Source organism: Sebastes fasciatus, chromosome 3 (genome assembly GCF_043250625.1).
Source record: "Sebastes fasciatus isolate fSebFas1 chromosome 3, fSebFas1.pri, whole genome shotgun sequence".
Classification (NCBI taxonomy): Eukaryota; Metazoa; Chordata; class Actinopteri; order Perciformes; family Sebastidae; genus Sebastes; species Sebastes fasciatus.
In genome coordinates, this window is record NC_133797.1 from 16,968,242 (window position 1) to 16,992,802 (window position 24,561).

Here is a 24,561-nt window from a genome sequence, read left to right on the forward strand (position 1 = left end):
GGATATTTATGACGCCGTAGTGTCCAGCGCGGTATTTCACCGGAAGTAGTATGCAACTTGCGTACTACATAATCACACATACTGTTTTAGCGCACTAAATTATAGCATGTTGTTATTGAATTTCGTGCGCAACCCAGTTATCATTAAAATATAATATATATTTTTTATATTTATGTTTTGAAAGTGAGAACACAATTATTACTAATATGGCTAGAAATATGTAAAATTACTTAAAATAATAACCTAAATTCCCGTTGCTACTATTTTTTTAATATATATTTATATTTTGAAAGTGAGAACACAATTATTACTAATATTTCTAGAAATATGCAAATTTACTTAAAATAATGGGAATGGCTAAATAAGCAAGGACACACAATTTTAATGGATTTTAATGGTATTTTAGCTTACATTTATACAATTTAAAAAAATATTGTGTCCCTCCATAATAACTTAAATTCCCATACGATTCTATTAATAAACACGTTGCTACCATTTTTTTTTTTTTTATATATTTATGTTTTGAAAGTGAGAATTGTAACTAATATTTCTAGAAATATGTCAATCACTTAAAATAATGGGAATTGCTAAATAAGCAAGGATAAACATTTATAGTGGATTTTAATGGTATTTTATCTTACATTTACAAAATTTAAAAAAATATTGTGTCCCTCCATATTAACCTAAATTCACATAGGATTCTATTAATAAACACGGTGCTTTTAATATTTATGTTTTGAAAGTGAGAATACAATTATTACTAATATTTCTAGAAATATGTAAAATTACTTAAAATAATGGTAATGGCTAAATAAGCAAGGATACACATTTTTTATGGATTTAAATGGTATTTATAAAATTTAAAAAATATATATTGTGTCCCTCCATAATAACCTAAATTCCCATAGGATTCTATTAATAAACACGGTGCTACTGTACTCCACCTAAATGCGAATCTTGCAGACCTATATTACACGAGTTACAGGGCGATGCTTGTGCTGATTACAGGACAGTTATAGTCTGGATTAGAGGGGATGCGAGGCAGGAGGCTGGGTATACGGACTATAGCCTTGATGGATGTGTGGATATATACATGTGGGGCTTCTGGGAGGAGCGCTCCCTCTAAAGCTCGTGGCACCGTCTGGTGATGTAGCAGATCAGCCTGAGCAGCAGCAGCAGCAGCAGAGCAGCGAGCAGGCAGGGCGCAGCATCACACAGTCAAGGAACTGCAACTACAGGAAGAGGCGCTAGGAGGCCCGAGCACAGCAGGCAGGTAGGATGCTATGATATAACAACTGTGCAACATGTGAATCTAAAACACAGATCTTCATCTGGTCGTCGTTATGCGTTGGATTGCATGTCTTCAATTGTGGCAGTAATGTGTGATCTTCAATAGAATAGATAGATTTTATACTCCTCATATTCAACTTTTTTCATCAGTCTTGCTTACAGATAGAGATAGTGGATATGAAATCTATATAGGAGACATAATAAATCTTTCATTTTCAGTATGTGTTGGATTAAAATTCATGCAAAAAAGTTTTAGCCTGTGGATCAGTAGATATGAGCTGGAGACTATACGTGTTTATGGTATGATGATGTCAGTTATACACAGCATTTCATCAGGGTATAGCATCACCTGCTGCACATAAATAGGCAAGTTCTCACATAATCTTAAAAACATTATTTCTGAATTATACCCAGCACATAGACTGTGCATGCTTGTGTTAGGCAGCTGTTCAGTTTTAATCCTGATTTAATAAATCAAGTTGCAGTTCCCTATTGCAGTAGCCTTGACTGAAAACCGGAGGGTTTAATTACAGGATATGTGCAATGACCTGTTGCCCCACCCAGTAGCCTCATAGGGAACATGCTGTTTAACAGTCTGTGGGGCCACTGTGCTACACCCCAAAAGTAAACTTCAAACCCGGCTGTGCTGCACACACCACATGTGACAGACTGCCGCCCTGTAATAACTGGGGAGGCATGGGAGACACCCAGTCTTGAACCTGACATTACTGAGAGTATATCCACCCACATGTGGTTATGGCACCCAGAAAAGTAGGGGTGGCTCCATGCTCACCGCTCAGACTGACCATTTTGGCTTGTACACTATAAAAGTGGATTTCAGAAATAAAAACAAAATGTATTTCTTCTGTCAGCAAGTAATGTATTTTTGTGTTTTGAGGAACAGCTTTGCACAGTTAGGCTAAAGTCATATGAGATCCAGTACAGGAAGTGAACATCATTGTGGTAAAAAAAACAATGGTTTCAAACATTTGCTATCATCTTTCACTTTATTACCATGAAATGTTTACTGGTAAATGAATATACAACATTATTACTTATGACAAACTGTGCTGATGTTACTACTGTGATGTCAACATCTACTACTAGGCCTACTACAAGTATAGGGTACTTCTTTTACTAATACTACTTCTACTATAACCATCTACTACTAATTCTTCTACTAACACTACTTCTACTATAACCATCTACTACTACTACTACTACTACTACTACTACGAGGTAGAAAGTAACTTAGAACATTTACTCAAACACTCTACTTAAGTTCAACTTTGACATACCTGTACTTTACTTATTTCAAGTATACTACTACTCCACTACATTTTGGAGGGACACATTGTACTACATGCAGTACATTTAGTTGACAAGTTTATATTAAACTAATTTACTCTATAAAGTAGTTAAAATTAGGTCCACCTGAAGCAGCTACAACAGTAAAAGACTACTTAGACATTACTGCATCAGTATTAACCATCCAGTAATATAACACTGAGATTGTTATGCATTTTTGTTACTTTAAGTACATTTTGCTCACTTATACTCATTTACATTTAAGCATTATTAAGTACATTGTACATTATATTATTTTTAAGTAAAGGATCTGAACTTCTTACAGCACTACTACTACTGATAACTATTTTTAAAAATCACCTCCATCTTGTCATTTCAAAAAGCATAAATAAATCCTCTTTTTATCACAAAGCCATTGGGGAAATCTTTTTTTTATTTTTAATTACAGAATCTCAAACAGCGGTGTAAATAGTGCCAAAGTGCTATACAAACTTGTCTCAAATACTTCAATCACATCATCTTCAGAGAAACTTTTGAACTCTATATTTAAATATTTAACATTTTGAGCATCTGTTTTTGAAATGAAATGAAACAAAACATGGGAAAACAAAACTAAAACCTAAACATGATTTGCTGCTGAACATGCAGTTTCCATGCTTGATTTACAGCCATTACATTTCATAAAATATGTAGTCTTCTCATCTCTGTAGTGTCACCAGGCCCTATGGGGCTGGGCCACGACTGCTTTGACTTATTTTTAACCCTCCCTTTGATGAAGACAATCCACACGATGTAAAGAAGAAAATGAGTGGACGGCAATAGTAGCGTGTTATTATGAAGGTCCCAAAATGGAGTCAAAGCCTCGGTTCCCCAGGAGTAAAATACAGCCTTCGAGGCAACTGGGTGGCTTCTCCTGAAATAGCTTGAGCGAGTGGAGGCGGCCAAGTTATCCATTACGGCCTGTGACCATGTGGAATAGGTTTTTCTGCCAGTTTTCCATCACCACCCATCCACATTTAGAGTGCTGGGTGCTCCGGCTGGTGGGAAAACATACTGTACGCTGGGGAGAAGAGGGACTGGTGGAAAACTAGTCTAATGGAGACACTCTGCTGACCTCCCGTGTACAGTACACTTGCAGTCCCACAGTGAACATGGGAGGATAAATATCTCCCATCTCCTTTGTATTGACTGTCGCTCTGATCCGTTAGAGCATACACAGATACAAGAAAAACACTTGTAGTTTTTTTTAAAGAAAAAATACACAAAGTATTGTTCCTCTCCAACCATTTTGACAGTAAAGTCAATATTTACAACAACTATACAAATCATAAGCCAAAAATCAGAGCATCAAGACTTAAAGAGACTGTCATCACCAGAAAAATGTGGTCATTTGTTAAAATACTTTAAAACAACCTAAAGTATCTTTATGTTTTCCTAACAAGTGACCTCATGTAGGTGTGAATAATAACTGTTGAATTTGTACAAAGTGTCTAATTTTGACACCAGAGACCGCTTTACATCTCGTCTTCTAGCGACACCTTTTCATCCCCACTCGTCACATACCACCGCTTTTGTCACACCCCTTGGCGTCACTTTAGGTTTAGGCATCAAAACCACTTAGGGCCTAGTTAGGTTTAGGAGAAAACAACATGGTTGTGCTTAAAACTACTATGTTTGTAAAGTGAAAATGAAACTGAATGTTGTGAACATATGGCACCAACGAACAGCTGATTGTAACGTGTAAGTGAAACTTAGCGCACTGGACATGAGCAGCGGTCTCCTGGATGAAATCCCACTCGTCCCACCCGCCAAGTGTCTTTTCACTCTTTAAACTACACTACACTACGCCACCACACTACGCTCTGGGAATGAAAGCGGGCTGCTCCTACCAACAGTTGACTTCTGTTAACCATGACCACAATCTTTCAGTAACCTCAATAAAGTAGAATGTGAAAGTTCATTCTTGACCTTTGACAACCATCCCAACTCAAGATCCACTTACTAGCCTTTTCTGGAGCTTTCAACCTTATCATGAAGTCTTCTTGTTCGTGTTAGCTAGCAAGTGAACCTTGAGTTGGGACTGTTGGTAACACTTCATTTTACAGGTCTGCAAATTTCATTGTAATTAGGTGATAATTAGCAAGTAACCTATTTGAAGTTTCTTTGAAATTACTGCCCCAATATTTACCTCAAAATTGATCGAAAATTACTTTATTATAAACATGATTTAATAATTATATGCTAAAATAGCATATAATAATTAAAATAGGGCCCTCAGGCTTGAGAAGCGGCTGTGTGCTGCTCTCCATCGGAGGTGGAAAACCAAAACGAATAGAAGACACTTCTGATCATGCACAAATCTCAGCATTGTGTGACTTATTGTCTACACAAATGTAACCTGGTAGCTAATATCATGATTCAGGGGAAGTAAGAATAATAAGAAAAATAAGTTATTTGCTAATTATTATCTATTTATCAGCAGACATGGAAATAAAGCATATCAATTAACTTTGTATTATTTTCCTGGAAATGTATTAAATAAATTACTAGCTATTGGGAAATAGGGGAATATAATAATTAAATAATGTTTATTATAAAGAAACTTTCGAAAAATGTTGAGGGGTTATATTGGGGTAATTTGGCAGTAATTCTAAATAAATTTCAAATAGGTTACTTGCTAATTATCACCTTATTACCATGAAATTTGCGGACCTGTAAAATTACTGTTTTGTCAAACTTAACCAAGTAGTTTTTTTTAACCCTGACCACAATATTTCCCTAACCTTAACCAAGCAGTTTAAAATGAACCAAACCTTAAAAATGTAATAACAGGCTTAAAATGTAGTGTTTCCCTGCCCTCTCTAGTTGAAGTCGTCAAAGAGTGTTGTACCTCTGACCACACCCAGCATCAGCACCGTTGCCAGGCACTGACGTCATGCGCTGTCATAGTATTTCATTAATAACAGTCTATGGAGCAGCAGCAGGATTTGTCTCTAGATGACATTGTCACCACAGTCTGTCTCTCTGATGTTTATCTTGAGTACTGACATCTTAAAATTCACAAGTTTAAACTGAGCTGTTCAATATTAGAGAAGTAAACAAAATGTGAAGCATGTTTTGTTCCAAAAACCAAAAGGACGCATTCACAATGTCTCACATTCATGATGTAAACGCTTTGCTACACCAGCAATAGAGTTAATGTCCTCGACCTATAGGATCACAGTATAACTAACCACAGAGCTGCAACATAATCTCACTAATAACATAAGGGACATGACATTATAATTGGCTTATATTGTTTGTCTGGTCTTGGTGATCTTATTTGCTATCTTGATCAGTATTTATATGCTGGCCCCTTTAACTCCCTCAAAGTCTGTCAGACTTTGTGTTCTGTGGCCATCCATCAGTTGCATAACAGAGGCTGAATCTGCCGTGGGTTAGTCAGAGGGCATTCTACAATAAGCCTTTGTTCACTGTAATAATATTTTCCCAAAAATTGATTCTGAGGAAACTGATACTTTCAGCAGCTCTCCTGTATCCAGCCATATACTCCATATTTATCCCCTCTTTTGCCCTAGTGCCAGGTTTGTCTCCAGGTAAACATATACCATTCTGTGTGTATCCCAGATGACATTTATTGTGATGCATTTCAGGGCTGACGGCAAAATCCTCAAATCCATTAATGGAGCTGTTAAAAGGGAAATAGAAGCCTTTTAGACACGAAAGAATGAAAATGGTCGTTGCTGTAGTGCTCTCTCAAGTCATTAACTGGAAAGAGCTCAACAACAAACACAAACATTGCCCTAGCCCGTCTCCAACTGGCTCACAACAATCCACCCATTATTATATTTGATCTGACTTTAGTTTTAATTTTGTTAATATAAAAATCTCACCACAAGGTCCATTTATTAGCTGGAGCTTTCAATCGTACACACGATCTTCTTCAGCAGATGGTGTTTGCCCTGTTGTCGTGGACTTTTAAGCCACCATGGAGAAGAAGTCCTTAAAAGTGCTCAGAAAAAAAGTATTTTCTCCATGAAAACTGAGCAAAACTGTCATCTGCAGAGACATCTGACGTGATACAATCAAAACCTCCAGAACAGCAACTGAATGGATCGTGGTGGTGGGGAGATTGTTTTGTAAACTACTGTTTCTAAGGTCAAGAATGAACTTTCAATCTCAACAATTTTAGTTTAATTTAGGCTTGAAACTTTTATAATGAGCATGCAAGTTCCTCTGTTGCAACGGACGATGTTTTGACTATGAAAACTGAAGTGACCTTAGCAGCTGCTTGTTGAGGACAAACCAAAGCAGTGTGGCCGAAAGACTTTGTAAGGCCCAAAATAACAGTCTGACTGAGCGTCCAAACAGAAAACTGTCACAGTGGTTCTGGTGAATGTCCAGGGGAAGGAAAATGTAACACACAACCACATCTAGAATAGTTGGCTGCTATTATCTCAAAAATAGTTTTTCAGTTTAAAAAGGACATTTCAGACAGTGGAATCAAGAACTGTGCATCAATAAAAGCTCCATCGCTTGCTTTCCTAATCCCTAGGATAAGGAAGAGTGGAAACAAAAGTAAACTAGAGTTCATCTCCTCCCTGTTTCCCATCATGGTGATTTGACATCCAAAGAGTTTGTCAGTTTTCTAACCTTTCTTTTTCTCTCATGGCAGTTAAAAAGCCTCAACCCAGAGGAGTGGTGCCTGTGGATGGACAGTGCAGGCACCAATGGCGTCACAGGAGCTCGTGGATGCGAGAGACTCTGCTGCTGAGAGTCTGAACCCAGGAATGGAGGGTGGTGCTGCGCCCAGCAACGGTAAAAACTGTCCCCTCCATACACCTGGCGGAGAGGATACAAAGAGGAGCTTTAGGAAAGGCATAGGGAGGCACAATGACTACGTGAAGATTTCCGTGCCAGAGTCAAAGGTGAACCGGCTGCCCATGGAGTGGTGGAAGACAGCGATTGTCTTCTTTTACGCTGGCTTTAACTTGGTCCTCACAACAGTCGTCATCACTATTGTCCACGAGAGGGTCCCGCCCAAAGAAAGCAGCCCGCCTCTTCCTGATAAGTTTTTTGACTATATTGACAGGGTCAAATGGGCATTTACAGTGACAGAGATCAATGGCATGGTGCTGCTGGCCATTTGGATGATTCAGTTGTTCTTCTTCAGATACAGGTGAGAATCTTTTGTTCTACCTATTGTACAAGTTGGTTTCAGCTTCAGGGATAAGTCTGGTGATATTATACATTTTTATTATTGTCAACAAATTCCATGATCCCAAAGACCAAAACAAACAATGAACTGATATTAATAAATATGGTCTCTGCAGCAAAAGCCTGATATAGCTTATTTTTTCTCTCTGTGCCATAGACCTCAATTGTTGTCCAATATCTTCTAAAAAAAAAAAAAAAAAAAAAATAGTCTGTATATAGGATGTGGACGTAGTCACCCATTGGTTTGTGGACTGCTATATTGAAGCCTTAAGTTTGGTATTTTGGCCGTCGCCAACTTGGTTTTTGCAACCAGAAGTGACACCAGAGGGTGGAGTTAAGTACAACCAAATGCTGAATAAAACATTTTAAGGCGACCAAAATGTTACAGTTAACTTTCATGAACTGAAAACACACTGTGAAAGGGTTAAAGTTGTAAGAGGAAAACAACTCCCAGATCAGACAACGCCGTGGTAGCGACCTGTCAATTACAAGGTAGCCACGCCCTAAAGCATACCCTGCTTTATGGTCTATTTGACTCTAAATGGGACTATAATTTACTAAATGAACTTCATGCTGTATTGAAAAAAAGACTTGAAATTAACGATTGAGACCATAAACTCATGTTTACAATGTTTACAGAGGTAATAAATCAAGTGAGAAGTAGGGTCATTTTTTCATAGACTTCTATACAATCAGACTTCTTTTTGCAACCAGAGGAGTCGCCCCCTGCTGGCTATTAGAAAGAATGCAAGTTTAAGGTACTTCAGCATTGGCTTCACTTTTCAGACCTGGAGGTCGCCCACTGTGATAAACACATGATTGCTTTTTCGTCTTTTCGCAAGATTTAATAAAAATAATAATAAGAAAAATACAGAATAACACCAGGCTCGTCTTTGTGAAAATTCAAAGAGGAAAATGCCATTTTTACCGTAGGAACGGTTATATACAGTAGGCTACAGTGTTTATTTCCTCACTGAAATAGTTAACTGTTTTGTGGTTAGATGTTGTAACACATCACATTATGCTGCCATCAGTGAGGAAATTGTCTTTTCTACAGTGGAAATTTCCCTGTGTGTTCAAAATGATAGTTTGGAAAGCAGTCTTCGCTCTTTAAAACCACTAAAGGTTTACTGTAGATAGCTGAAATTGTTTAATTTAATTCTACTTTTGACACCATGTCTTCCACATTTGACCATTTGCCTATAAAGATATAGAAACAAAAATCTGACAACAAAATGTTCTTAGCAATGCAACCAACATCACCAATAACATACTCAACACTGTTACAGCATAGTATGGAGGATTTCCATTGTCATTATGTGGTCTGGTTAATAAAGCTCAATTTGACTGGCTACAGGAGCCCTCAGATCACTGTGCAAGAGGGTCTCCAGAATTTAGTATATTAAAGTAGACGTTTGCCAAAAAAATATATGCAATATTTCTGCAATCTCATTTTCTATTTGCAGGTCAATAGCAAGCAGGCGGTTCTTCTTCCTCATTGGCACCCTGTACTTGTACCGCTGTGTCACCATGTACATCACCACCCTGCCTGTGCCTGGCATGCATATGACTTGTGCTCCTAAGGTGAGTAGCATGCAAACATCAGAGCGGGCATCAGCTGTCTTTTCTCAACCGTGTACTCTCGTGCACCCTCTGGGACTCATTTTGCACAGCCACACAAGAGAGGCAAGCTATAAAAAAGCCATTTTGACTTTTAACCGCCACAGGACATCAACAATATTGAGGTGCATCAGCGTTTGATCAAAAACATGTGCTCCAGGCTGTTGTTTGATGGGTTGTGTTGTGCAAAAGGATCAGAGGTTGGACAGTTTAGGAGTTGTTTTGTTCTCAAGAATTTGAAATGTTATAGACGGTTTATGAAAGCCTTCAGCTACTTGTAAGAGGTGAGTTATCCACAGTAATTTGAGCAGCAGGAGCATAAGATTTGATCATGTGTAGTTGATACTATCTTTGTTTTACTTTCTTCAATTCCTCTTCATTTTGATTACATGTTTTTCATCCCTGTATAATTCCAATCATGTTGCCTAGAGATGAAAAGATCAACAGACAATTTAGGAAATACACGTATTTGCTTTCTTGCAAAGAGTTAGATGATAAGATTGAGGCCACTGTCAAGTCTATATGGTAAATACTGTATAGAGATAGCTTCGTTTAGCGCAAAGTTTGGAAAGAGGGTGAAACAGCTGGCCCGGCTCTGTTCCTGTGTGGTTTTACAGGTGTTTTTCTGCCATTTCTTGTGAAAGGTGCAGTAATTTCATGAAGTCATCGTCATGAGGTTGCCAGGCAACCAGTGGGCACTCGAAAATGTCAAACTATTCCTTTAATAGGCAACGGTCTTGATAATTGTTAGAATTAGTATTAAATATTAAAAATAAGTATTTTATCAAGTAAAGATGCCAAACATTCTCTGGTTTTAGCTTTTTCAAATGTGAAGGTTTGCTGCTTTTCTTTCACTTTTGAACTGTTGGTTCAGACAAAACAAGCAATTTTAATTTGTTGGGCTCTGGGAACTTGTGTTTGATATTTTTCACTTTTTTCTGACTTTTTGTGGAGTAAATTAGGGCTGCAACTAACAATTATTTTGATTGTTTATTAATCTGTTGATTATTTTATTGATTAATCGATTAGTTGTTTGTTCTATAAAATGTCAGAAAATGGTGAAAAATGACGATCATTGTTCCCCAAAGCCCAAGATGACGTCTTGTTTTGTCCACAACTCAAAGATATTCAGTTTACTGTCATAGAGGAGTAAGGAAACCAGAAAATATTCATGTTTAAGAAGCTGGAATCAGAGAATTTTGACTTTTTTTTTTTTTTAATTACTCAAACCAATTAATTATCAAAATAGTTGGCAATTAATTTAACAGTTGACAACTAATAGATTAATCGTTTAATCTCTCTAGAGTAAATTGTTGATTAATTAAAAAAAACATTATAGTCGCTGAATTAATCGATAATGAAAATAATCATTAGTTGCGGTCTTAATGTTGCCACTGATCCAGAGTTTGTCTGCCTCTCCCCGTTTACTTCCTGCTCTCTCTCAGCTCCACGGAGACTCGCAGGCAAAAATCCAGCGAATTCTGCAGCTGATTTCCGGTGGAGGTCTCTCCATCACAAACTCACAGCTCTTGTGTGGCGACTTTCTCTACAGCGGACACACTGTGATGCTCACTCTCACCTACCTATTCATCAAGGAGTGTGAGTACTCAAAGCATCACTTGTAGGGATGCTTTGTTTTGAATCATTTATGGGGAATTTGCCATGAATAATATATAAATTACATTTTCCATGTTCCACTCATTCTATTACAGCTACACTTGGACCTTCTAGGAACTAATGGGATACAAATATCTGACATGTGTTGCCACCGTTTCTGTTTTTATTTAAACATTCAAATATTCAAAGTTTGACAGCAGTGATTTCTAGATGTGTTATATAGCTTGTATGTTGCTGGATGTATTGCTGGATTTACGGTATAGTTGAATAGAAAAAAGGCCAAAGTGCATATAAAAAAAGAGTGAAAATGCAAAACTACATTGTGAGGAAGAGATATTACAAGCAGAGGTTAAGTTGTTTTAAGTTGACCCTATAACCATGTTCTTTGATGTAGCCCGACTTGTCTGCGTGTTGCAGAAAATCTCTGTTCTTTTTTGAAAAACATAGAAGAACATACTATAAATGGATGTTTACATGTTGCCAACACTCTTGTCTTTCCTTCCCTCTCTCTTTACAGACTCGCCACGGTCATTCTGGTGGTACCATCTGATGTGCTGGTTGCTAAGTGCCGTGGGTGTGGTGTGCATCTTGGTGGCACATGAGCACTACAGTGTGGATGTGGTCGTGGCCTATTTCATCACCTCCCGCCTGTTCTGGTGGTACCACACCATGGCCAACTTACAGGTCTGAACACAGAGCTTTACACTGGCTGGCTGTTTGAGTGCAAGAGAGTAAAAAAAGAAGCTTTCAGAGCTGCTGGTTCCCCTCTCATTGAACCTTGCTACACATTAATCATTATGCATGAAGGGCTTTACTGTCTGTCTGGTGACATATGGCTGTATTTTGTTCACTTAGTTTACCTTAAGTGTACCAGCTAAGCGTTACATGCCAGAAAAATTATTTATTACAGTTTATGTTTAGAGGAAATGGTCTATATATTACATATAATTACATATTTAGAGTAAGTACAAGTATATTTTTATACTGTGTGTCAGAATGTAGCAGAACCTATATGTCAAACAGTCAGTATATGGCTTCTCGACATGGTGAATTACCCCCTCTACTGGCCACATAATAGACAGACAGTTGATATGGGGTGGTAGGAAGCAAAATATTTTTCCAAGGTGCATTTAAATATTAATCACATATATAATTACACATTATGTGTTTACACATACAAAAAAAATCACAACCTGGCCGCTGACTTCAGTGCAAATACGTTTTTTTCACTTCCTCTATTCAGTTTATTTTACTATTCATTAGAGCTGCAATAATTAATCGATTAGTTCTCAAATATTACATTAATCGCCAACTATTTTTGTAATCGATTAATCAGTTTGAGTTATTTTTAAGAAAAAAAAGGTCTAAATTCTCTGATTCCAGCTTCTTAAATGTGAATATTTTCTGGTTCTTTACTCCTCTATGGCAGTAAACTGAATATCTTTGAGTTGTGAACAAAACAAGACATTTTTGGACGTCATCTTGGGCTTTGGGAAACACTGATCGACATTGTTCACCATTTTCTGACATTTTATAGACCAAACAACTAATTGATTAGTCGAAAAAATAATTGATGGATTAATCGATGATGAAAATAATCGCTGGTTGCAGCCCTAGTTTTCATGTAGGCCTATCTATGTATGTTTTAAACAAATTTGCATTTAATGTAATTTGCAGTTGCAACATGAACTAGTTTATACATTAGTAGGTGGCATTAGAGAAATAAAAGAATACAAAGAAAAAGACAGAAATCTGGAGAGAGTGTCATTAACGTGCAACTTGAGTTGCATACAAAGAAAGTAATAAACAAATGGCAAGAGGCACTTGAGCGCTGAAGCTTCATATTAACTTCAGACAAATTTAAGAATATATTTTTGCAGGACTGCGGATTTCATCCCCCGTCTCTATGGAGGCATGTTAGGAAAGGGGTGTTTTGATTGTCAGTATGAACAGGAGGAATGATAACAGCAAGCAAAACTGTTGCAATGTACACGGACATGTGAGTATTGTTTTAAGACATACCGGTACTTGTGAACCTATCCGTTGATATAAGTAAAAACGATTAGATGTTCTTTACTGCTAGGCCACTACGATAATTACAAGAACAAAGGGTCCTCATGCTTCGTCCTTAATGGCTACAAGTAATATCTCACATGCAATCGCAGCAAAAGCAACTTTTAAATTATATAAACAAGTAACATTATGACAAAAAGTGTGTTTGGTCCGTTCATCAGCAGCACTGTGAGCTTCATCCCTTGTATGGAGGGTAATAAACATAAACTTGTATTATTACTGATATTATCTAAAGGATAACTTGTATTTCTTTGACAGACTCTGAAATGCTCACCCAACAACTACCTCACCAACACCTGGTGGAACCCACTATTCAACTTCATGGAGAGGAACGTCCAAACGTCGATACCATGCTCCTACAGCTGGCCCTTCACCTGGCCTCCTGCCTGCCTTAAGAACCCCTGCAAGAAGTACTCCATGGTACAGAGCACACGAGAGGAGTGACACGACCACGATACCCCCGTCTACTGGACCGCAACATGATGATACCAAATGCATAGCTATGAAAGAAATGTTTCTGCAAAAGTGAAGGATAATCATATCGTCTCTGTGTGTTCTTTGTGGATGTAATTTATTTATGAGATAAACTCCTGCAAAGTCATCATTTTTTTTTTGCAACTCAGCTCCTAGATAACTTCAAACATGAACGGACAGTTTGTTGCAGCGTTTGCAAGACTTGACTGTAGCTCTTTCATACTGTACTGTATGTGTTGACGGGGTTTACCTCAATATGATATCAATGTCCTCAAGTCACAAGGTGCCTTAGTGTGTTTAACGTCAGTAGGTGTACCAAAACGACCATTACGAGTCTTGGTGTATTTGTTTTTTACTATGAGTATTTTATTGTTATTAATATGATTAATATTATTATTCATTTTCTATTCATCTTAGTAGCCTTGAGTGTGTATATCATAGCTGTAGTCTAAACATTATACTATTGTATTAAAGTTGAACCATACTAAGGCTTCAGTGTGTTTTTTGATTTAATGAAATCATCAGTCAAAGTCATCCTTATGCTGTATACTGCAACTGCATGTGTTAGACAACTTTTATATTTAATGGATTTCATCAACCTAGCAAAATTTCTCACAAGTGACAAGAAATATATTTTTTTATAAAATATTTCCTATGATAAATGAAAATAAAGTCCAAGCCACATGCTTGAAAGTGACATTAATAATAATAGTAATGCAGGGCTGTGTATAGCGCTGAAATCCTACAGATCCAACTTTTCATTATACATTTTACAAGCTATAATCAAATTCAGCATTATAGCAGCTGGTGCTATATATTTTTTTATTTATCAATCTCATTCCATTCTCATAACCCATATCTCATTCCTCCTTCATTACATTTGTGCTATATTGTCAGAGATACTTTCACACACAATCCGCATTTTCATATGTATATAGTACTACATTTCATTTGATTCATGTCATCACTTATCTTACATTTATTGGCATTTTATCTAATCATTGTTTGTCTTTCTTATTAATGTTATTCTATCTTATTATTGTAATTTTATATTATCTCATATATTGCTTTTATTGCTGAGGTAACCCATTCTCTTATCCTATATATTTCATTGTACCGTTGACCCTGTGTTAACCTGACATGACAAATAAAAAGGAAACTTGAAAAACATTAAATGTATTGCTAAATTTGGATTAAATATTTAATATGGTCTATTCTCTCCTTAAAGTTTTCATACCTATGTTTTAAACAAATATGCAAATTTTAATGTAACTTATAGCGAGACTTCGAGGATACATGTTTAAACATGATTTAGAAAAACTAATTCATGCCTTCATCTTAAGTAGGTTAGACTACTGTAATGGTCTCAGGTCTCTCCTAGAAAGCACTAAAGCAGCTTCAGCTCATTCGCTGCAGAAAGCTGAACACATTACACAGATTCTCAGGCATCTGCACTGGCTACCAGTCAGATATAGAATTGACTTACTATTTTGCCTATTTATCTTTGACTTTTTATTTTAATTATTATTTTATTTTGAACTTTTTATTTGTTTATTTTATACTTTTATTCTTCCTGTGTCTTTTTTAACTTCTTTATTTAAAATACGTTTTAAGCACTTTTATTCCTCTTACCTGTGTCTTTTTTAATACTTCATAATGTTTTTATAATTTTTTTATTTCAGTTAAAAACTTTAAAGATATTGCATACATTCATTGTTTTCATTTCTTTTTTGTTTTGTGAGGAAGAAATTGTTGAGAGATATAATTCCATTTCTTTCATAAATATAAAGAAATTAGGCTTTTTTTTGGTAAATTTACACTTGTGAATGCGGAACTTCGCGAGAATTAAAATTAAATTAATAAGAAAAAATGCATTACTGTGTTTGTCACTGTAATCAATGCAACCAAATATAATATTTCTATAGTACAGTGAAACATCTGAGAAAATGTTAGCAAGTATAAAATTATTGACATCTTTCCACAATTCACATTTAAATTTACAGGACAAGAATAAATGAGAGCAAGTTTCAGGATGTGATTCGCAGAAGGAACAATTTACATCTATGTCACTCTTTAACTTTTGTAAGAAATATTTCACTGGATAGAATCTGTGGATCAACTTAAATGACACCTCTTTTACTTTATTTGTTAACTTCATAATGTAAATCTACATTGAGCTGCCTCTCAATACCACCCCCTACTGTATCCCTCTCTCTCCTTCTGATACCTGATTGTTTACACTCCTGGAATATTTGCATATATCTGTTTTTATCATGTTTATTTTTGTTTAAAACTTATTTTGTATATTGTATATTAGTAGAATTTAAATTTTTTATTCTTATTTTATTCTAGCGTTTATATATTCTTCTGTTATTATACTGTTTTGACTTGCACCAACATCACCAAAGCAAATTCCTAGTGTATACCTCTTACACCTGGCAATAAATACGATTCTGATTCTGATTCTGATTCTGATTCTGATTCTGATTCTCTGTGTTTGAAATGTAAATAAACTACTTGCATTTTCATTGGCTGATAAATCTGTTGTCGTCACTGTCGAAGCGTACCAATCACAGCAGGTCTCAGCGCTGTCAGCTAATAGGAAGCCTCTAACGGTGCAGTGTGTCACAACAACACAGGAAGAGCATGTTGCTGCGCTGTTAAATACCAGAGTCGTCAAGTTTGGTGTACTATGAATGACTTTCTCTGACTTTATGAGTACTCCTAAACATGGCATGGGATAGTTTTGTTAACTTTGACAGCATGGTTTCGCTGTCATGGCTGTCTCTACTGTCGCATGTAAACATTGCAGCTCTGCTAGTCTTCCTGCTGGTGTTTTATTTAGTTCACGTTTATCAGAGACGACAGGACCTCGTTAACATCCCTCCAGGTCCGAAACCCTGGCCTTTAGTCGGCAACTTCGGCGGGTTTCTCATCCCCTCCTTCATCCTGAGGAGGTTTGGACTGCAACCAGACAACACCGGCAAAAACCCCGTGGTTGTGTTAACAGAAAGGGCCAAAGTCTATGGTAACATCTACAGCATCTTTGTAGGGAGTCAGCTGATGGTTGTGCTTAATGGCTATGAAGTGGTGAAGGATGCTCTCTCCAACCATCCAGAGGTGTTCTCAGACAGACCTGATATTCCTGCTATCACCATCATGACTAAACGCAAAGGTAAACAACTCTTTTCATTAATAAAGCACCATATTGACTTTCAGCCTTATCTCTATGTTGAGTAAACATGAATGGACAGCCACACTCAGATTCTGCATTATTAGATACACATATCTAATATTATTGCAGTCTAATAAGCCTGCAATAAATATATTTTTGTTTACTGTCGTTTTGGAGAGTGTAGTTTGTGGTGATGATGAATTTTATTGCCTGAGAGGTCTTTCTAATATAGGATAGTATATTATAAATTGTATATTATAAACAATAATTTGTCAATATGATTAAGATAAATATGTAAGTAATGAATTGGTATTGTGATTAAGTTATTATTATTTTTGTTTATTGTGTTTTGTGTCATTGTTTATTTGTTTTGCACATTTTAAGACTATACAACATAACAAAAAAATAAATGAATAATATACAGTGCAGGAAGAGGCAAAAAAAACACTGGGCTTATCTGAAGCCTCCACCTAGAGACAAGATTAATATAAAGAAATATTATGACTACATAATAGGGATAACAAACATTAGGACAATATATATATATATATATATACACTATATATAATAACAACAATAACAATACAGTAAATATATAAAAAAAAAACAAGTGTTGCGTGGAAGTGTATGGTTAGTGTTTGTGAGGAGGATATTGATTTAAATATCTATAAAGACTTCTGGGCAATCGTAACCAAACAACATTGTGAGTGGGAAAAAATATAAAACATAAAAACAGAGACATGGACAACATGGGGAAAAGCAATTACAAGACAGCATTTAAATGACCCTTTAAGCGACTTTTGAAACATTTGACAGATGAACAGTTTATTGATAGATGTGAAAAGCTACTCCATAATTTTGTTCCCCTAAATCTTATCGAAAATTGACCTCTACTAGTGAGGAATTTAGGAGGATGAAGATCTAGAGATTGACGGGTTGAGTAAGAATGAACCTGAGAATTTGTTTTAAAATAGGTCTTGAACTGCTCAGGAATATTCCCTTCACCAGAAAGTATCTTATAAATAAAAACACATATTTGAGAAATATTGATATCATAAATAGTAAGAATCTGGAGTTTCTTCAATAGAGGAGCAGAATGGACAACCACACTCAGATTCTACATTATTAGATACACATAGCTAAAATGATTGCAGTCTAATAAGACTGCAATAAATATTTTTTTGTTTATTGTACTTTTGGAGGTTGTAGTTTGTGGTGATAATGAATTATATTGCCTGAGAGGTCTTTCTAATATAAGTCTACTCTCATTAAATGGGGTGGACAAATTGTTAGAAACACATCAACCGCAGCCAGATTAGAGGATAGGTTCATATTTTCTCAGGTGTAGCTTAATACAATACTCACATGCCTGTATGTACATTGAAAGAGTTCTTGGTTGCTCTTGCTTAAATGTGAAAAATATGAACCTGCAAGGGCAAAATGTAATTATGGGACCCTGTTGACTCTCCAGTTCCTCTAGTTGTCTTTGCACTGTGTATGTATCCCGTTTCCTTCAAATACCCATCTAATACAGGGCAGACTAAACATGGCATCTTTATTATAATTCGCAGAGCGCCATCAATTTACCAGCATTCAAATGCTGTGTGGCCCAGGTTTGCTGTCTGTCATTTATTTAGGAATATGCAGCATCTAAAATGTAAGAATCCTGACTTAATATGTTGAGTTGGAGATTTATTTTTTGGTGTTTTAGTTTATAGAAAATGCATGGCAGCTAAGACAGAGAACACGGTATCCTATCGGTCATAATAGTACATATGTTAATTAAATAAAATGTTTTGAAGTGTTCACTTTTTTAATTTGTGTAACTTTACATTGTGATTTGCCATGTGACCATCCTGGTGGTCGTTGCTGTCATTTGGTGCAAGACACTTGATTAAGTAAGGAAGGCTCTTATCAGTTCTGTTTATGTATTCTCATATTCCCAAACGCTGACAGCACCATAAACTGACAACCTCCAAAATGACCATAACTGTTGTATTAGACTCCGTTTGTTATAATGGTATACCTAATAATACTGCCAACGGTGTGTAAGCATTTACACTCCTCAATAGAGCTGTAACTTATAGACAGGCTATCTTTACCACCTTTAATCCAACAACTGGTCTCTGCAGTGAGCGGATTGACCAATCGCAAAAACAAACACATTGTTCATGATCCTTATAAGTTGGACATCATTGTGAAGGTAAATAAACAGGCTTTCCAAAGATGTAAAATACAATGCCAATTAGCATTGGAACAACAGAGAGATAATCGACCAAACACAAGTTTCCGAACTTTCTTTTTCCAGTTTATATATATATATATATATATATATATATACTGTACTGGTGTACAGTAGTGATAAAATCAATTTAGAATAAACTACTGACAAGTCTAACAGCGTTTTTATGTATATGTTACAGTTTGACGAGTCCATAAAGATAAGAATAATAACTGACTATATATGCCATCCCTTTTCTGGTTCAATTGAACTTCAGGAATAGTCTTTGCACCTTACGGGCCAGTGTGGAGAAAGCAGCGCAAGTTCTGCCACACCACCCTCCGAAACTTTGGCCTTGGGAAGTTGAGTTTGGAGCCTTGCATCCTGCAAGGTCTGGTGACCATCAAAACAGAGCTGCTGCGACTGAAAGAGGACTCTGGTGCCGCCGGCGTGGACCTGGCCCCGCTGATCATTAACGGCGTGTCAAACGTCATCTGCACGCTGATCATGGGACAGCGTTTCCACCACGAAGACCGCGAGTTCCGCAACTTGCTGGACTTGATGGATCGTGGGCTGGAGATCTGTGTGAACAGCCCCGCGGTCCTCATCAACATCTTCTCACTGCTGTACTACTTGCCTTTTGGGGTCTTCAAGGAGTTACGTCAGGTGGAAAGAGACATCACCGTGTTTCTGAAGAGGATTATTGCAAAGCACCGTGAGACATTAGATCCTGACCACCCCAGGGATCTTGTAGACATGTACTTGATTGAGATGTTGGCCCAGCAAGCTGCTGGAGAGGAGGACAGCAGCTTCACAGAAGATTATCTCTTTTATATAATAGGAGATCTCTTCATCGCCGGCACTGACACCACAGCCAATTCAGTTTTGTGGATTCTGCTCTACATGGTCTTACACCCTGATATTCAAGGTACATGTCCTTATCAAATGTAGCATTTTGTGTAGTTTGCTTGTGCACAACTGACCTCCACAATGACAGTGAAGTGGAGCTGTGGGATCATCACCTGTATTATCTGAAATATCTCCAATTAGATTCTGTCCAATTTTGATAAAGTCATATAGTAGTAAAGCAATTATCTCTTTCTAGTGGCCAACCAGAAAATGACGTCTGCTCGGAGTTTCCATGGCAGATTTTCAATGGAATGTTGCATGCATTTAACCACTTCTCCAACTCTTTGACACATTGATCAGCACATCAAAACATGTATCTGACAGCCACTTTCTAGCACTTTGAAATTATGCGAACTGGCCTAATGTGTGTCCAAAAGCCACACTTAATTTGTACTCATATTGTACTCATTTGTTGAGATGAAAACTTCATTAATCATCCAAGAATGATGTACTTAATGTTGTTTCTACCGTTTTGTTTTCAGACAAGGTCCAGGCAGAGATCGATGAAGTGGTGGGCACACATCGGGTCCCGTCTTTGACTGATAAGGGAAGTTTGCCTTTTACTGAAGCCACCATCATGGAGGTGCAGAGACTGACTGTAGCGGTTCCTCTGGCTATTCCTCACATGGCCTCCGAGACAACAGGTAAACATCTGACATGTTTCACTTTCCACCAAGCAGTCCAGTTCAGTTCGTTACACATTAGATCGGTTATTTTCATGTTTCCATTAGCAAAAGTTGTGGATGGTACCAATGCAACCACTCCATTTTTGGTACCACCTCGGTCGACGTTCCAAGAGAGCTGAGCCGATACTAGAAGGTGGAGTTAAAACACTGCAGACCGCTGATTGGTCAGAGAGAATCGTTACTAGCACGACACGGGACATCCTGCACAAACCCGCCATTTTTAAATAGCCAAGAGGCTGTCAATAGCGACCACAATTTTTAATTCACTTGACCCCGATTTTTTTTTTTAAAATAGCAGCTCCCAAAACTACGGTGTAAAATTGACAAAGTGCAGACGTTCCTCTCTTTGGTTGCCGTTGAAATGATTCAGCGAGTTTCCCATTGAAGATGTTACGGCAGTTTCACGTGCTGTCGCTACGACGATCAGCTGAGAATCCCGCCTACACTGAGGGGTTACTATATGCAGTGGAAACAAGGCTTTAAATAACACCTTTCACTAAATCTTCTGTTAATGATCAACTAGTCAGCTTTCTGAGTCTCAGACAATAATTGCATCTCAGAGATAATAAAGATCTACAGAGCTGAATTTGGTTGAATTCTGATTATTTGATCTGATTCGGCTGTAGGATTTGGGCGGCTGTGGCTCAGAGGGTAGAGCAGGTCGTCCACCAATCGGAAGGTCGGTGTTTCGATGTGTCCTTGAGCAAGACACTTAACCCCAAATTGCTCCCAAAGGCTGTGCCATCGGTGTGTGAATGAGTATTTAGATTAGATCCTGATGGCATGGCAGCCTCTGCCATCAGTGTATGAATGTTTGTGTGACTGGGTGAATGCTGACATGTGGTGTAATGCGCTTTGAGTTGTTCGAAAGACTATACTACTACTACTACTACTACTACTACTACTACTATATAACTGCAAGTCCATTTACCATTTGATTAGTTGATGGCTTTGTAATGTGTATTTTTCCTTTTTTTCAGAGTTCAGAGGCTACACTATTCCCAAGGGAACAGTTGTTGTGCCCAACCTGTGGTCTGTCCATAGAGATCCGACTCAGTGGGACGACCCAGACAGTTTCAACCCAGCACGCTTCTTAGACGACGAGGGAAAGTTGGTCAGAAAAGAGTGCTTTATACCATTCGGGATTGGTATGTTTTTCCTTACTCGTATGGGCCAAATAACGGAAACACTGAGCTACAAATTAATTTTAATTGTCCGTGCACCAAGCGCCAATGATTTATCCCCCACTGTATCCTTCAGGTCGCAGGGTGTGCATGGGTGAACAGCTGGCGAAGATGGAGCTGTTCCTGACGGTCACCAGCTTACTGCAGGCCTTCGAGTTCAGACTACCAAAGGGAACGCCACCTCCTTCCCTGAACGGGCGATTTGGCCTGACGCTGGCACCCTGCCCGTACACCGTGTGTGTGAGCCCTCGTAGGTGAAGCAGTGGAGTATTTGGTTCTAACAGAATTTCTGTAAATCAAGGACCATTACCAACCAAGATGTGGGTAAAATTCTCCTGTAGAGACGCTGTAATCTGTGCAAAAATAGAAAAGTATGTTTTGATTGTAATGTAGCTTGTTTTTTAGTCCATGCAATTTCAGTGCAATGGGAAATACCCATCAGAAATGACCACAAGCCAAAGTGGTGTCTTGGGTATCAAATGTACAATGCTATGATCCAAAACAGCTGCTAATCATCTCATTTAAGAAGCTCAAACCAGAAAATGTTTCATATATTTACTTGATAATCAAGTAATAATTAAGGTCTATTATTAAAATTCTGCAGATTATTTTTTTAATCAGCTCAATCTTAATTAATAAGGTCAGTGTTATATATATATATACCAGATGCCTTTCATTTTGAAAGACACCGGCTGAATATCTGTTACTGTTTTATGATGCGTGCCACTAATTTATAGACTTTAGCACACATATAATTATGTACTTTATGAAGGCATTAGGAAAAGAATGGAGTATTGGCAACGTGTCAATAAAGAGTTTATATTAATAATAATTACTTCAATAAATCATTAATATATTTTGGTTCTATTTCTTTTACCCTTCAATGTTTTTGTTTGAAATTCTTGAGTTTTTTTTAGGGTGGTATTGTTGAAAAATATGAGATATTCTTTTTTTTAAATCAGTGGTTCAGTTTTAACAGTGGAAGGAATAGTTGGCTCAATGCCAGAAACGTTGTTACTGACACATACATGAAACTTAAATATCATCATTTAAATCTCTTTTTTTCTGAAAGAATAAACTGATCCCAAATCGGGATTATGTTGTCATTGTCATTTTGAAAAAACGTTTATAGGAAATACACAGCCCAAAGTTTAGTGTTGTTTTACACCAGCAGGGGTCATTCTAGCTCTTTTTATAAGGTGTTTACATACTGCCTAGTGTAGAGTTACATTTAGGTTGAGGGAAGTGAATTATTGTCACAAAAACATACATCCAGTTAGTAATAAAAATCATCTCAAAGATGGAAAAGAGATTGACTGCAAACTGGGGCTATCTGGACCAGCGCATTGGCAGTTGATGTAGAATTAAACCTGCAGTAGGCAGAATATGTTTTCACATCATTGGGCAAAAATTCCATAATAACCTTTCAGCATATTGTAATTCAAGTGCTCTGAGAGAAAACTAGACTTCTGCACCTCCTCATGGCTCTGTTTTCAGGCTTTAAAAAATCTAGCCCGTGACGGGAGACTTTGGCCAATCACAGGTCATTTCAGAGAGAGAGCGTTCCTATTTAGCGGTCATTCAAAGGAGGCAGCTGTCAATCACTCACAAACTCTGATCAAACGGTCAAACTAGGCAGCGCTGATCAAATATGAATCAATATTCTGTTACTGTAATGCCTATTTCTCTCCTCAAATGTTTTCAGAAACATCTTGTAGTGTACGGTTTAGCTGGAAAATGAGAAAGTTTGCTCCGGCTGGTGGGCGGTGGTGCATGGCAATTTTCAAAGGGGTACCTTGACCTGAAAATGGGTTCTATGGGTACCCACAAGTCTCCCCTTTACAGATAAGCCCACTAATCACATGCTGACACACTGACTGCTGTTGTTGCCTGTTGGGCTTGAGTTTGCCATGTTATGATTTGAGTATATTTGTTTATGCTAAATGCAGTACCTGTGAGGGTTTCTGGACAATATTTGCCATTGTTTTGTGTTAACTGATTTCCAATAATAATAAATATGTTTGCCCACTCCCATGTTGATAAGAGTATTAAATACTTGACAAATCTCCCTTTAAGGTACATTTTGAACAGATTAAAAATGTGAGATTAATTTGCGATTAAATATTTGAATCGATTGACTACATGCATATGTTAACTTTTACTTTTGGTATTTAAAGTAACATTTGCTCGCAATTTTGTACTTTTGCATGCAGTACTTTTACTTGTATGGAGTATTTTTATATTCTGAATAAGGATTATCAAGGAGATTTCAACATGCAACACGCTAGTACTTTACTAGTCAATATGTAATGTCACCTGAGTATATGATCTGTGTGAAAGGTCGTGGAGTGTGGCGTCATCACGTGCCCGTCGACCTTCCTTTTACCCTGCAGCTGCTCCACTAGTGATGGGAATTCCGGCTCTTTTTAGTGAGCCAGATCATTTGGCTCAGCTCACCAAAGAAGAGCCGTCTCTTTTGGCTCCCAAACGGCTCTTCGTTTTTACCACTTCTGCTTTTTATAAATCAGCCAAATGTAACGCTGTTTTGACCTATGATTAGTATGTGTGCACAAATAATCACTTAAATTATTCAATATAATTATACTAAACCTTATAATTTCCAGAATACCATCATTTTACATGCTGCTTCGTTTCCGACAGTCACTCATCGTCTGCTATGCGCGCACCGCACTCCTCTCTCTCTTTCTCTCCTCTTCCTCCTGCTCGGTACCTGTAGACCGTCAGCGCGCCGCGCACCCCTGCCCCTCCCTGCTTGATGGTATGATT

At 37.4% G+C, this 24,561-nt stretch overlaps 2 protein-coding genes across 2 annotated transcripts; both read left to right on the forward strand.

The window, feature by feature from the left end:
* The first annotated feature begins 958 nt into the window (after positions 1 to 958).
* Positions 959 to 14,682, forward strand: sgms2a (sphingomyelin synthase 2a). Its single transcript, XM_074629299.1, has 6 exons — positions 959 to 1,273; positions 7,274 to 7,777; positions 9,282 to 9,399; positions 10,881 to 11,034; positions 11,570 to 11,736; positions 13,384 to 14,682. Exons 2-6 carry the CDS (start codon positions 7,329 to 7,331, stop codon positions 13,567 to 13,569), a joined length of 1,074 nt encoding a protein of 357 aa, XP_074485400.1. The 5' UTR covers positions 959 to 1,273; positions 7,274 to 7,328; the 3' UTR covers positions 13,570 to 14,682.
* A 1,545-nt stretch (positions 14,683 to 16,227) lies between these two features.
* On the forward strand, positions 16,228 to 22,869 carry cyp2u1 (cytochrome P450, family 2, subfamily U, polypeptide 1). Its single transcript, XM_074629331.1, has 5 exons — positions 16,228 to 16,774; positions 19,273 to 19,923; positions 20,387 to 20,548; positions 21,571 to 21,738; positions 21,851 to 22,869. The coding sequence occupies exons 1-5, from the start codon at positions 16,330 to 16,332 to the stop codon at positions 22,030 to 22,032; spliced, it is 1,608 nt and encodes a 535-aa protein (XP_074485432.1). The 5' UTR covers positions 16,228 to 16,329; the 3' UTR covers positions 22,033 to 22,869.
* Positions 22,870 to 24,561: the final 1,692 nt, after the last annotated feature.

Excerpts from the sequence above, each read along its gene's own strand:
- sgms2a (XM_074629299.1), top strand. The coding sequence starts at position 7,329 with ATGGCGTCACAGGAGCTCGTGGATGCGAGAGACTCTGCTGCTGAGAGT. Across the intron at positions 9,400-10,880 it reads ATATGACTTGTGCTCCTAAG|CTCCACGGAGACTCGCAGGC; the intron begins GTGAGTAGCATG and ends GCTCTCTCTCAG. Across the intron at positions 11,737-13,383 it reads ACACCATGGCCAACTTACAG|ACTCTGAAATGCTCACCCAA; the intron begins GTCTGAACACAG and ends TTTCTTTGACAG.
- cyp2u1 (XM_074629331.1), top strand. The coding sequence starts at position 16,330 with ATGGCATGGGATAGTTTTGTTAACTTTGACAGCATGGTTTCGCTGTCA. Across the intron at positions 16,775-19,272 it reads CATCATGACTAAACGCAAAG|GAATAGTCTTTGCACCTTAC; the intron begins GTAAACAACTCT and ends ATTGAACTTCAG. Across the intron at positions 19,924-20,386 it reads CTTACACCCTGATATTCAAG|ACAAGGTCCAGGCAGAGATC; the intron begins GTACATGTCCTT and ends TTTTGTTTTCAG.